Source organism: Tigriopus californicus, chromosome 11 (genome assembly GCF_007210705.1).
Source record: "Tigriopus californicus strain San Diego chromosome 11, Tcal_SD_v2.1, whole genome shotgun sequence".
NCBI lineage: Eukaryota > Metazoa > Arthropoda > Copepoda > Harpacticoida > Harpacticidae > Tigriopus > Tigriopus californicus.
Genome location: NC_081450.1, coordinates 2,368,706 through 2,382,486, shown reverse-complemented (window position 1 = coordinate 2,382,486; position 13,781 = coordinate 2,368,706). Strand labels below are relative to the sequence as shown.

The 13,781-nt window shown below is 44.5% G+C and overlaps 5 protein-coding genes across 5 annotated transcripts; 3 read left to right on the top strand and 2 right to left on the bottom strand.

The window, feature by feature from the left end:
- On the bottom strand, positions 1–849 carry LOC131890925 (histone H2A). The gene has a single exon (XM_059240379.1). The coding sequence runs from the start codon at positions 612–614 to the stop codon at positions 240–242; it is 375 nt and encodes a 124-aa protein (XP_059096362.1). The 5' UTR covers positions 615–849; the 3' UTR covers positions 1–239.
- Positions 850–1,594: 745 nt separating this feature from the next.
- On the top strand, positions 1,595–2,244 carry LOC131890219 (histone H2B.3). Its single transcript, XM_059239525.1, has one exon. It carries the CDS (start codon positions 1,638–1,640, stop codon positions 2,007–2,009), a length of 372 nt encoding a protein of 123 aa, XP_059095508.1. The 5' UTR covers positions 1,595–1,637; the 3' UTR covers positions 2,010–2,244.
- A 6,789-nt stretch (positions 2,245–9,033) lies between these two features.
- Positions 9,034–10,781, top strand: LOC131889834 (histone H1). The gene has a single exon (XM_059239037.1). It carries the CDS (start codon positions 9,724–9,726, stop codon positions 10,270–10,272), a length of 549 nt encoding a protein of 182 aa, XP_059095020.1. The 5' UTR covers positions 9,034–9,723; the 3' UTR covers positions 10,273–10,781.
- A 170-nt stretch (positions 10,782–10,951) lies between these two features.
- On the bottom strand, positions 10,952–11,561 carry LOC131889835 (histone H3). Its single transcript, XM_059239038.1, has one exon. It carries the CDS (start codon positions 11,514–11,516, stop codon positions 11,106–11,108), a length of 411 nt encoding a protein of 136 aa, XP_059095021.1. The 5' UTR covers positions 11,517–11,561; the 3' UTR covers positions 10,952–11,105.
- A 376-nt stretch (positions 11,562–11,937) lies between these two features.
- LOC131889839 (histone H4) lies at positions 11,938–12,455 on the top strand. The gene has a single exon (XM_059239043.1). The coding sequence runs from the start codon at positions 11,962–11,964 to the stop codon at positions 12,271–12,273; it is 312 nt and encodes a 103-aa protein (XP_059095026.1). The 5' UTR covers positions 11,938–11,961; the 3' UTR covers positions 12,274–12,455.
- Positions 12,456–13,781: the final 1,326 nt, after the last annotated feature.

Below are 13,781 nucleotides of genomic sequence, written 5' to 3'. Positions count from 1 at the left end.
ATATTTGTACGCACAAAACTTGAATGAATAACGTTTTAGTTCGAGTTTTTGCCCAGTGATTTCACGGATGAATATATGTGGGAAATTTCAACATTTAACTCTTAATGTGCCACGCGATTTTTTTAATAAATGCCATTTCAGCATGACGTCAAATTCAGATATTTCGCTTTAGATCACTCTAGGAACAGAGTTTTGGCCCTGAAAAGGGCCTTTGGAGGTAGGATGTTGCAATGGGAAGTTTAAGCTTTCTTCTCGGTCTTCTTGGGGAGGAGGACGGCTTGGATGTTAGGCAGTACACCTCCTTGAGCGATGGTCACACCCGACAGGAGCTTGTTCAATTCCTCGTCGTTACGGATGGCCAGTTGCAAGTGACGGGGAATGATACGGGTCTTCTTGTTGTCACGGGCAGCGTTGCCAGCCAACTCGAGGACCTCAGCCGCCAAGTACTCCATGACAGCGGCCAAGTACACGGGGGCACCGGCTCCCACTCGCTCGGCATAATTTCCCTTGCGGAGAAGACGATGAATACGTCCAACGGGGAACTGAAGTCCGGCACGGTTGGATCGGCTCTTTGCCTTTCCTTTCACTTTGCCTCCTTTGCCTCGTCCGGACATGATTGTAGATTTATTTGAGAGATGAATTATCTAACAGATGAGGGAAAAATTGTTCTGAACGAATTTGTAGTCAAGTTTGGCTTCCACTTTGTGTTCTTTGACGCCTGTTGGATGTTTCCACAGGACCAATGACATGGTTTTGGCCAAGGTTTAGTTTTGATCATTCTGCTCCTAACAACCACCAATTTGGATTTGAAGGCACAAAAAGAGCAGGCAGAAGTTGGCCCGTTTTGGTCAGTGTTGCCGGGTTGTAATACCGGACATCGGTCATGTCACAATTGCTCTCGATAGTGCATCAACGTCTTTGGGTTTAATTAGCAAGTAATAATTCAATTTGGCTTGTCTTACCTATTGATATACTCTACACCAGATTGAAAAGTATTGGCTGAAGCAAAAGGAGGGATCAATGACGGCATTTTCCATACAGTTTTTGTATAAAGCGCCTCTTTTGAAGTGAGCTTGAATGTTCTACAGCATGTTCTAATTCATTAGCATTAGCATTAACAACTTCTCGAAGTTAATGAATCTTCGTTCTTACGATAAGTTATAGTGGGGGATTTTCTCGGCCAAATTCGTCTTTCTAATCGCACAATGAGCTTTGTGAAATGGCCTTGAATTTCAATCTGAAAACCCAAGAGCTAGAGTGTAGCCCCTTCCTAATGACAAAAAAAGTTGGTTTAGTTTAAGTTACATTCGGGAAATTACCCTTGCACATTTATAAGATCTCAGACATATTCGAGCAACTGGCGGTAAGCGTTTCTAAATGGCCTCACTTATCATTTAACCGTCTTTTTCAAATAACGAGTGCGCCCTGATCTCTTCTGGGATGCGCCAGGCTGCTCATCTAATTCCATCCGCTCTTCTCCTCTCCCTCCTTTTCTTCCTTTCGCGAGCATACAGAACTAGTCAGCCAACCGGTGTGAGGAACGGCTCTGAGAACATTGCTCGCCATATAAAAGCTGTGCTCGAGTTTGACTCATCATCAAACCTGTTTGAACTCACGACCGTCTCATCGTTGTCACCATGCCTCCCAAAGTATCTGGAAAAGCTGCCAAGAAGGCCGGCAAAGCCCAAAAGAACATCTCCAAGGGCGACAAGAAGAAGAACCGCAAGCGCAAGGAGTCCTATGCTATCTACATCTACAAGGTGTTGAAGCAGGTCCATCCCGACACTGGCATCTCCTCCAAGGCCATGTCCATCATGAACTCGTTCGTGAATGACATCTTTGAGCGTATTGCCTCCGAGGCTTCTCGCTTGGCTCACTACAACAAGCGGTCAACCATCACCTCCCGGGAGATCCAAACTGCCGTGCGACTCCTCTTGCCTGGAGAGTTGGCTAAGCACGCTGTCTCTGAGGGAACCAAAGCTGTCACTAAATACACTTCTTCCAAGTAAAGTTGCCATCTTCTACGCAGTACCTGAAAACAAGGCCTTTTTCAAGGCCAAAACCTTATTACTTAAAGAGATGAGTTGAAAAGTCACGACCCGAAGGTTCACAACGATTTAGTAAATGTATGGGTGCATTTGGACTTCACAGGAATTTCTTTCTTTAGCAAATCCTGCAACGCTCAAATGCATTGCGTTATATTTGATCCATTGGCACAGTACAGAAGAATATCACTTTGAAGTATGGGCATACATGGTTTGCATAAATAATGATTCCCATTATCAGGCTGAACTGCAAATGTTTGTGTACTGAGAGCAAATAACCAACTGTTTTTAAAACTATTATAAAACATTCAAGGTAGCATTAAAAAGAGTAAAGAATATGTGAAGGTAATATTGTTTTGAAACAAAGGTCATCTAAATGCACACCCTTCGGGAGAGGGTAACTGACAAGATTAGACTATGTGGACATTTGAAGTGGTTTGTTAAACGTCCTTGAAACACGTCTTACTTATAGAAGATAAGGTCCAGTTACACGACAAAGATTTTCACACAATATGTCGATAAATGTGCGACTCACAGCACAACTCGAGCATCACAGTCTCACAGTTTGGACTTGGAACCTGCTCCAACCTTCTGCGATCTGAAGAGACTCTGTCGCTTCATTGGAAGAATCGCCCCAAGCACATTGGACCTTGACCAAACCGAAATTTCTTTTTTTCGGATTTTTTTTCGGAATTCGGAAATTTCAATAAGTAACAGAGCTCAGAGTTAAGAATCTTTTGTTAGCTCTTTCCTTTGGGGTCAAATTTGTCAATTAACATCTCCCCTCCCAGGGGGCAGGCTGGGTAATTACATTCAATGACTAGAATTGATAACTTATGTGACTAGAATAATCTTCATCTCAGGCTGAGGCCACTGCCCAGGCATTGGTCTAGTAGGCAGGCATTGGTCCAGTAGGCAGGCATTCGTCCGTTGTGGGGGGATTCGTCCGTTGTGGGGGGATTCGTCCGTTGTGGGGGGATTCGTCCGTTGTGGGGGTATTCGTCCAATGGGTGGGTAGTTGTCCGTTGAGCGGGTATTCCATCCGGTGGGCGATTCTTCCATCCAGTGGGCGATTCTTCCATCCAGTGGGCGTCTTCCCGTCAGATTATATAGAGAAATAGATGAACTAAGGAGAGCAGGGATTGAAATGGGGCAAGTTGACTTAGACACATTGATGACTAAATGAGAACATAACAATCTCATGTGCTCAACCTTGTCTGTTTTCACTCAAACAGCTACTATGATCGAAGTTGAGAAATCATCCTTGACCAAGAGCTAAGTGTGAGTTGAAATGTTTGGTCAAGAAATGATTGATGATTGTACAAAACTATATAAATAACTCATTACTGACATTATCTAGAAAGAATCCGCAACTTTTAAGATTATCCCAAGTCAGTATTTGATTTCAATTGGTGGTTTTGTGACATATAAAATCTAGCTTGGAAATCTAACAAACTAAATTAGTAGGTTGCGTGAACCAAGACTTACACTTTCCGTAGGTTGCGTGAGCCTTTCCAAGATTTTGCGTGGCCGTGAACACTTTATTGTTTGACGTTTGTAAAGATAGAAGCTGATCTTTTGAGGGTCTGCAATTGCTTGTCTGTAAAAAATAACCCCTTTCACCATGCCACTTGTTAGACTTCTTCTGAGCGCGCTTGCCAAGCACGCTTTGTTCAACGCTGGCCCTTTCCGCCCTCCTCCACTCCTCCTTTTGTCATCCGCTTCTTCCCTGCCCAGTCTCAAGAGCTGGACTTCTTCTAGTATTCTTTACTACGTCCTTGCCACGAGATGTATATAGACCCATGATATGACAAACAATTTCGGAAATGTTAGACATCTAAAGAGGTGTACTAATTGCATTGTTTTCAATATGCAAATGTAGATCTCCATAATATTCAGCGTCTGTTCTTTAATTCAGTATATAAATTCAATTCGAAAATGTAATCAATGTTTCAGTGCATTAATATATGCGAAATATCATTCATGAATTCATTCTAATTCAAAAAGGGAGGCGACATGGTGTAGTGGGTAGCCTAGTTTGCTAGAGTGAGACAGGTCCCTGGTTTGAATCTCCTCTCCGACCTTTCTCCAAAGGAGACTTTTATACGCTAACCACACCCACTTGGTAAGACTGGCTTACAAATGAGTAAAACACAAGCTTAGATAGGATCAGGTAACAATATTTGATGATTGTCTTAGAAATTCATTAACTACCTATTATAAGAGAACTCTCGTCATGTGAGAAACGGTCTCCTTGGGAGTGATGAACAATGCCTCCACTTCAGCTATACATGATAATCATGCACTTTCTTTACGAATTTTTTTTTGCCAAATTGTAATACTTAACACCCAGTGTTAATAAAGGAATTCACGTCGACTTGCGGCCCACTTACATCTCTAAAAAGCATACCATTACTCTTATTTGGGCATAATAAAGATGAAAACGAGAATGATGGTCAAACAAAGTTTCTAGATGAAGTTCCAAATTACGAGTGAGTATTGTGAACAACAGAAGCACAGAAATTACAAACGGGTTTAGAGAATATCAGATCCATTGAATACTACATCTCCCCCACAAGTATAAAGCGAAGTGAATATACAAAATAGAACTCAAATTTCATTTTCTCATGGATGCCTCCTTTCTTCTTAAGTTCCACGATAGGGTCCAGTGAATGATAACAATCCGTGATACGGCGCCCTCAAGGCCCAAAGATTGTGTGAAGGGTCGCATTAAGAACAGATGGTTCGAAGCCCCACCAATCCTCAGATGGCAAACCTAACACATTTGCTCCGCATACTTCTCCACAGCGGACGAGGAAGACAAACAGGATCAACAGGATCAACCCGCGTTGGCCACGAGCTGGAAGTGGATGGAAGGATGGATCGCTGAACATTGGGTGTCGCCGGAGGATCAGGATGATCCAGGGGGCAAGCTGGTCGTCGATAACGTCTATTTTGGACAAAACGTCCAGCATCCATTTGAACCACATAGGATTGACCAGATTCTGATTTTTCAATGATCTCTCCGGCACGGAACGACCATTCTTTGTCTATTGGATGTTGGATATGGACAATGTCACCCAGCTTCAATGCCGGTAGGGCATTCCCCGCAGCCTCGCGCACGCGTTGCTCGTCTATGGCTTGTTGGGCTGCCCTGAAAGTTGTAGTTTGCTCCAACTGAAAGTCATTTGACCTAGCCGTGGGTAGGCGGGTCCGGAGATGACGACCAAAGAATCCCAGAGCGGACTTGTAGCCGTCAGGACGTGGGGTGGCACACCATTTCAGGAGTGCGGCACGGAATTTGCTGCCGTCAATTCCAGCGTGTTTTTGAAGCAACGACTTCATCGATTTGACGGCTGCCTCTGCTGACCCATTACTGCGGGGGTTATAAGGCGAGCTAGTCTCAAAGGTGATGCCCAGGTCGGAGCACGCTTGGGTAAATTGATCCCCAAACTGGGGTCCTCATCTGATTTCAAGTGACGTGGAAATCTGAAATTGTTGAACCAATCCCGCAACTTCGTCCATACAGCATCAGTTGTGGTGGTCTTCATCCTCGACACAAAAGGGAAACCGCTAAAGCGGTCCACCATCACCAAAAAGTGTTTCCCTTCTACTTCACACAAATCCACGGACACAGCCTCCATTGGAAAAGAGGCCATATCAATGCCGGAAAGGATGGGTTCGTGGGCTTGAGATGGCAATTTCTTAACATATTTTTCCCACCTTTTGATCCACAATTTGATCTCATTCCCCATTCCAGGCCAATAGTAGACCTGCTTGGCCAGCTCGAGGGTCTTGGTTATGCCCGAATGGGATCGATGGAGCAATTCCAGAATTGCTTGATGTGCTGGTTGAGGAATGACGACCCGGTCACCAACGAGTACCAAACCCTTCTCCCTTCCTTTGCCGACCCTAGCCTCCTGAGCGATTCCACATACATTGATAACGGCTCCGGAAATGAATGTCCACGAGAGATGCACTCGCGCAAATGGGCATATTTGTTGTCAATGTTTGCTAGGAGGATGTTAAATGCGGGGTCGACCTCACAAAAGGTAGCGCACAAGGCTACGTCGAGAGAGGGGTCGGCCGCGAAAACCAGGAAGCAGCTCAACGCATCGGTGATCAAGTGGTTTTTGCCCCCTGACCATGTTACCGAGAATGAGTATTGGTCGAGGTTTTCCCGTAGTCTCTGTAACCGAGTATTATTTAGAGCTGCCAATGGTTTCTGAAATATGCCTAGCAGAGGTTGATGATCAGTGATTACTTCAAATTTCGGCATGCCTTGTAGAAAATAGTTGCATTTCTGCACCGCAAACCATATGGCACTCAACTCCAACTCCACTGTGGCATAGTTTTTCTGCGCTGGTGACAAAGCGCATGATCCACATTGGATCAGGCAAATTTTGCCGTCGCAGTTAATTGAGGGTTCCCGTTGGATGAGGGCGAATCCAAGTCCATGTTGTTTCGAAGCATCAGTCAGTAATTGAGTGGGTAAACTCGGATCGAACAGTTTAACGACCGTGGGTGACGTCAATATTTCTTTGGCTTTACAGAATTCGGACTCGTGCTCGGGTAACCATAACCATGCCGACGATTTCTTCAACAGCTCACAGATTCTTACCGTGGCGTGTTGTAGGTCAGGTAAGAAAGCGCCCAACTGGTTAGCTAGACCTAGGAAGGATCGGAGGTCTGTAACTGATTTTGGACTTGGGAAGGGCCTCAGTGCTTCCAGCGTGGTTAGGTCTGGCTTCAGGCCGCCGTCCAAAACGATAAATCCAGCAAACTTAATGGTTCTTCCTATCTCAAACTTATTGATAGAGAGCTTAATTCCGTTTTCGCGGCACTTTAGCACGACAAAGTAGAGTTGTTCCAATAACTGAGGTAGAGTCACGGCTTGTACACAAATGTCATATACGATTTTTGCAATCCACTTTTTGCGTTTAAGATCTTCTAAGGCCAGATTGGTGCGAAGACTGAACACGTCTCCAGAGCCCTTCCAACCCATAGGTGCGACCAGGGGACGATACTTGCCATCTGGTAGCAAGAATGCGCACAAATAGGATGACTCCTCGTCCAATGGCACCTGGAAATATCCATGGACGGCATCCAGCTTGGCGAACCAGTGGCTTTCGGGCAAGATCTGACGCATTATATCAGGTACTGATGAAAATTGATGGACTGGTCTTCTGGTGGCCTGATTCAGTCTTCAATAATCGACGACTAGCCTTACTTTCCCGCCAGGTTTTGGTACAAAATGTGCGGGGGCGCACCAAGTCTTGTTTTCTGTGCACCTCGTCATCATGCCGGCCTTTACCAACTCTTGGCAAAGATCATTGGCTGGCTTTTCATGATGTATGGGGACCAATTGAGCGGTTGTCACATGGTATGGTTTGACCATTCCTTTGGAACAAAGCTCGATTTTCATCAGGCCACCAGTCATGGAGCCAGCAGCATCTCCCTAGAGATGAGACCATAACATCAGCAGAATCGACCAAAAAATTCCCAATGACCTTATCCTCGATTCCACTACTCTTCAGTCTTTCCATTGCTCGTTTGATATCCCCCCACTGCTCCGCCGTCAATCTGGGATTCCTCTCCGCATTGGTAGTGGCCCCAACCCCGTCGGCGGCTTTGGTTTCCAAGGTGTTTACAGCAGCAACTCTCTTCTCCTTGGAGAGACAACGATGTACGGCGGGGAAATCAAAGGGCAAGACTCCCATAACCTGGAGGTCCCTCTCGCCAAAGAGTGCGTATTGACCAATATCAGGGGAGACCATTGCGGATATTTTGGCCACAGGGCCGCCTCTGACGTGACCAAAAAATCGAAACCTTCCCACATTTCGGATCAGTGTCCCGTTTGCTGCGCTAAGCAGAGTGTGTGACGAATCCAGGATCCTATCCTGTGGGTATGCAGAGGTTGGAAAAACCGTTCGTGCCGCCCCCGAGTCCGGTAAACCCCGGACAACAAAAATCCCTCTGTCATCTTCACACATGACCTTGATTAAAGTCATTTCGTCAGTAGGATTGGATGTGACAGTGTTCGACCGAGTATCCAACTTATGACGAGATATGAGGAGTTGCGCTACTTCACTGATTTGAGTGGTCCATTCCTCAGTGGTCATGTCCTTGGCTTCTCTGACAGCCTCTGCTTCAACCTCGACTACGCTTTCCAGTATTACACCATCGTATAGATCCACCATTCGTTCACTTTGTTCTCAGCCTCGCCAAGTAGACGCCAAAGCCCGTCTACATCGGCCTCTGGTATATTTAGATCGCGGATCAAATCCAACTTTTTCGAAATTTGCACTCGACGGTTGACAATTTGTTCATAGAGTCCCATTTTCACCAATCGTGTCGAAGATTTGTGGGGAGACGACGAGCTCCTGGAGTGCTCGATGAACGTGTCGCTGGGTTGGGGTGCAAAAAAGTTGAAGGTTGAGGGGCGTGGTTCGAAAACTAACACTGCGCCATGTTATGTGGGCATAATAAAGATGAAAACGAGAACGATGGTCAAACGAAGTTTCTAGATGAAGTTCCGAATTACGAGTGAATATTGTGAACAGCAGAAGCACAGAAAGTACAGACGAGTTTAGAGAATATCAGATCCATAGAATACTACAATGAAAAACATTTTTTCTTCTTCAGTTGACCTGATGTAGGCTAACCTACCTCACAATTTGCAGTTTTATTCTAACTTAAGTTTGTATTGAATTTTTGTTTTGTAGTTTTGCACAATAATTAAATGTTTTTATCCAAGCATTACAAAACACTAAATGCTGGGTCAAGGAGGATTCAAATAGTTGGATTGAAGTAGCCTAAGTCGTGTAAACGGGATAAGGGTCAGTATGTGAGATCTGAATCACAACTTTGTTACTCAAATGGCTGAAAGTGGGGTCGCCTAAATGCACTGCAAGACAGGTATGAAGTGTTGTTTTCATGGTCCTATCTAAGGTCGTGTTTCACCCATTAGTAAACCAACAATATGTGGTAATGCACGAACTTCTAGAAATCTGGACTGTGAAGAAGCTCTCCGCCAAATCGGCATGCTCTTGGTCATAACGACTCTGAGCCACTTTTCAAATTAAAGTAATAATATTAGGAAAGTAGATCGCCATACTTACAAGAGGTTCATTTTTTTATAATTTAACTGAAAAGTGGTCGATTTCAAAGTTATATTGTCAAAAGCTTTTGTAGCTGACCAAGAGCAGGTCAGAAATTCGAAAAGTGAAATGTTTCAGTCATGTGAAAGCTATATGTGACAAGCAATATGTGTCGAATCGAGGGTCATGGCCATATTTTGAATGATACTTAGCCTTCGCCCCTTAATACGTATGGTGTGCCACTTGCAAGTAATGGCACATCAAGTTCTTTAATTGATGTGCATGTGTCATTGATAGATTTTTGGTAATAATCTGCCGGGGCCGAAGCATGTATTCCATTTGATCCATTTCAACACCACTTCCCTATAGTTTTCTTCGGCTGATTGATTCCCTTTTACCGCGCATTTTCCTTTCAACGAGGAAATTGGCGCACAACTTAGAGCCCAGAGCAATCTCTCTTCTCCGCTCCCCTAACATTAATGTTGTTCTCCATTGATCCCAGCTCTTGGCTAACGTTATAAAAGGCAACATGTTTCCGCGCGGGCGCACTCCAACAGACGTTACCTAAACGCATCAATATGACGGAAACTGCCTCTGCCAAGCCCAAAAAGGTCTCCAAACCAAAGACCAAGCCTACCCATCCCCCAACATCGGTGATGGTGATGGCGGCCATCAAGGCCTTGAAAGAGCGCAATGGCTCATCCTTGCCTGCCATCAAAAAGTACATTGCCGCCAACTACAAGGTCGATGTGGTCAAGAACGCCCATTTCATCAAGAAGGCCCTCAAGTCCTTGGTCGAGAAGAAGAAGCTCGTGCAAACCAAGGGAGCTGGTGCCTCTGGTTCGTTCAAATTGGCCGCTGCTGCCAAGGCCGAGAAACCTAAGGTCGTCGCCAAGCCCAAGAAGGCAAAGACCCCCAAGAAGAAGGGTGCTGCTGCGACTAAGAAGCCCACTGGCGAGAAGAAGACCAAATCACCCAAGAAAAAGCCCGCCGCCAAGAAGCCTGCGGCTGCCAAGCCCAAGAAAGCTAAAACTCCCAAGAAAAAAGCTGCACCTGCCAAGAAAACCCCGTTGAAGAAGGTGAAGAAGACCTCGCCCAAGAAAAAGGCTGCACCCAAGAAGAAGTAAAGCTTTTTCCTGACCAATCATTCCAGCATCTGTCTGGAGGGTTACGCACCTCGGCTCTTTTTAGAGCCAAAACATATGTTTCACCAGACGATATACGTATCGAGCTCTCTCAAACTCATTATTACAGTCAGCATTCAAATGATTGTACTTCTGATCACATCTTTTGTGCCAGGTAGCAAGGCAAGCAGTACCTCTGTTTCAAATAATGATCATTTGCAAAACCTAATCATTCAGCTATGCACTAGTGTGGTTCCGTTTGAGGTTGGGCTGTGAAATATCACATGTCATCAATTCAGCCATGCAGCCTTACCCTCCACACAAACCATTTGATTGTAACTTCCGTCTTTTCAACTTTCATTGTCGAGTCTTAATGCAATTGCCAAATTAATTTGAGGGCATCAAATGTGCTCACGAAAGGAATCCTTACTAATAACCACGTCCTTGCTGCCAATTCTTACTATATGTGTTCCAAGAGCCAGAAATTGAGACACGGCCATTGTTTTGATCTGGGCAGAAAGCCTTGGGATGGAAGACCACCATCACATTCTAATCTGTTCATCCAATCTACGGGCATTCAAGAAATGTACGAAAGTATTTGGCAAGTTGAGCAATTGCTGATGTGAAACAGATTTGTGCACAGGTTCTCAGATCGAGATTACCTTGTGTGTTATGCAAAAAGTGCAGCCACACTTCTATTAATTCATGTTCGAAGTCAAAAGATTCCACAATGATGATCAACACTGCTTCCAATCTTCCAATGCTTGGTGTGTTGGCCTTTAAAAAGGCCGTTGGGTACTTTAGTCGGTTTCAAGTCCGGTGGGTTTGGCACTAGCTTAGGCACGCTCACCACGGATGCGGCGGGCGAGTTGGATGTCCTTGGGCATGATGGTGACGCGTTTGGCGTGGATAGCGCACAAGTTGGTGTCCTCAAAGAGACCCACCAAGTAGGCCTCGGAGGCCTCTTGCAGAGCCATGACGGCGCTCGACTGGAAGCGCAAGTCGGTCTTGAAGTCCTGGGCAATCTCACGCACCAGACGTTGGAAGGGCAGCTTGCGGATGAGCAATTCCGTGGACTTTTGGTAGCGACGGATCTCACGCAGAGCCACGGTTCCGGGACGATAACGATGCGGCTTCTTCACACCGCCGGTGGCCGGGGCCGATTTGCGGGCAGCCTTGGTGGCCAATTGTTTTCGGGGCGCTTTGCCACCAGTGGATTTACGAGCAGTCTGCTTCGTTCGAGCCATGATTCCTGTTGAGCGCGAGGATCAACTGTGATGGAGGTTTGGAAGCAGTGTCAACTATTTATACTACAAGCGAGTGAGAGACTCAAATCAAACTTATACAATTATTTCTCTTTGAGGGTTGAAAACGAACTGATTTTACATGGACACGTAATACTTGTTAACTTATTTTGTATCTGCATATGGAACGAAATTGCACTTGTCATTGTTAATAAGTCATCTAACTTTATTGTTTTCACACACATGAAAACATTTTGTTCTCGAAGTGGGTGGGAACTAAAATATTGCGGATCATCACAAAGAGACCAACGATTTTTGGAGGGGCCAAAGAGATCAGCTGCTCACAACAACAACAACCACTCATAAGAACAAGCGTTTTTGTTCGGAGTATAAATACGTTGGATTTACACCATGACCCCACTTGTATTCCTACTCATCAAGATACATCATGACTGGACGAGGCAAAGGAGGCAAAGGTTTGGGCAAAGGAGGCGCCAAGCGTCATCGCAAAGTCTTGCGTGATAATATTCAAGGTATCACCAAGCCTGCAATTCGACGATTGGCTCGTCGTGGTGGCGTCAAGCGTATCTCTGGCTTGATCTACGAGGAGACACGCGGAGTCCTCAAGGTGTTCCTTGAGAACGTCATCCGTGATGCTGTCACCTACACTGAACACGCCAAGCGAAAGACCGTCACCGCCATGGACGTGGTCTACGCTCTGAAGCGACAAGGCCGAACTCTCTACGGATTCGGCGGTTAAACCAGTCTGGTCTGACTGACCCGACCAACAACCAAAGATTTGAAACATTCGGCCCTTTTCAGGGCCACCAACACTTACCCTTAGTAGATAAAAGCAAAAACTTCTGCAAATTGTAAATGGCCCTGAGAGAGGCTTTCAAGCACAAAATCAAGCACACCAAAACCCAATGAGAACTTGGGTCAACATGGCAAATCGTCCTTCCTTTCTTGGTCAACCCATACACACGAATATTCTGCCACTTCACTTCACCGTTCGTTCTACGAACTTTACTGCCTAACATCAAGCAGGCCACCTATATCACTTGTACTGACCATTCCAATTGATCTGCTACCGTGCTATTTATACATTTTGATGTTGACTCGTGTCCGTACCTCAGAAGCCGATGGACCAATCAATCGTCGCATTTGGCTTGAAATCAGGAAAGAAATGAGTCATATCAAATGACTGACCCACTTCAACTTCCTGGAAACAGGAAACAGCACTTAAAAACCGGAAGAATCACACAACATCTTGAGGAGAAAAACATGGTTTAAGCCTTGAAATTCAATCCACCCCCAATGGGATGAATGGCTTTATGCAAAGACAACTTCATAGAAGAGGGTCAAACATATTTCCTCTGAACCCTTTTGAAGGTACGCCCTTTTCGTAAGGGATCATTAATAATAATTAGCCCGTTCAGCCACCATATTGGATGAATAGTTGACATATTTTAATGATGAACAAGTATGTATAGGTTTGATAGAAGGTCGGGCAGTTTTGAGAAATAGCGTGACGTTTGGACACCAAGTGGACAAAAGTGGACAAAAGCAAGTACAATTTTCCAAAAAGGGGGTTGACGAGCAAACATTTTAAAACCCTAAATCATGTTATTTCTTTACCTAATCTAGATGTTGACCAGTATCAGTATCAATAAAATCGAAGCTCTCTTAAAACACAAAAATATGAACTAACAAATAGGCTTTTCACTAACGTTTTTTAATTTCCAAGATATACACTAAAATGTTTTTTATTGAGATCTCAATTCACTATCTTGATACAATGCAGCTTTATAAAGTCTAAGCAAATGTCATTTATGTATTTTGAATGTTAAAAACTCAAAGCCACACCACAATCAGGGCATTTGGTGGCTGGGTAATGTTAACTAAGATTAAGTCTTAAACTTAAAAAAGCTTGGAAGCTGTATATTTTAAAGACTTGATTTGCTCATGCACCTATCAATGAGCAAGTTTTGAAGTAAAGGATAGGTTTTACATAGTATTTCCTTTAGATTTGTATTCGTATTTCGTTTTTTTTGGACAGTTTTGTCCACTTTTGTCCACCCTTATTTTTAGACACTTTTGGACAGGGGTGGACAAAAGTGTCCAAAAATAAAACGCCCACCCTGTTGATAGGTGATGAGACCACCCAATGAAATAATATGTATACCGGGTGTCGAGGATAAGATTAGACAAATTTTTCACTTTCACGTAAAAGCATCATGAATTTCTTAAAAGGTAATTTGGAGAGCT

Bases quoted from the DNA above. Each gene is read 5' to 3' on its own strand.
- LOC131890925 (XM_059240379.1), bottom strand. From the start codon at position 614: ATGTCCGGACGAGGCAAAGGAGGCAAAGTGAAAGGAAAGGCAAAGAGC.
- LOC131890219 (XM_059239525.1), top strand. From the start codon at position 1,638: ATGCCTCCCAAAGTATCTGGAAAAGCTGCCAAGAAGGCCGGCAAAGCC.
- LOC131889834 (XM_059239037.1), top strand. From the start codon at position 9,724: ATGACGGAAACTGCCTCTGCCAAGCCCAAAAAGGTCTCCAAACCAAAG.
- LOC131889835 (XM_059239038.1), bottom strand. From the start codon at position 11,516: ATGGCTCGAACGAAGCAGACTGCTCGTAAATCCACTGGTGGCAAAGCG.
- LOC131889839 (XM_059239043.1), top strand. From the start codon at position 11,962: ATGACTGGACGAGGCAAAGGAGGCAAAGGTTTGGGCAAAGGAGGCGCC.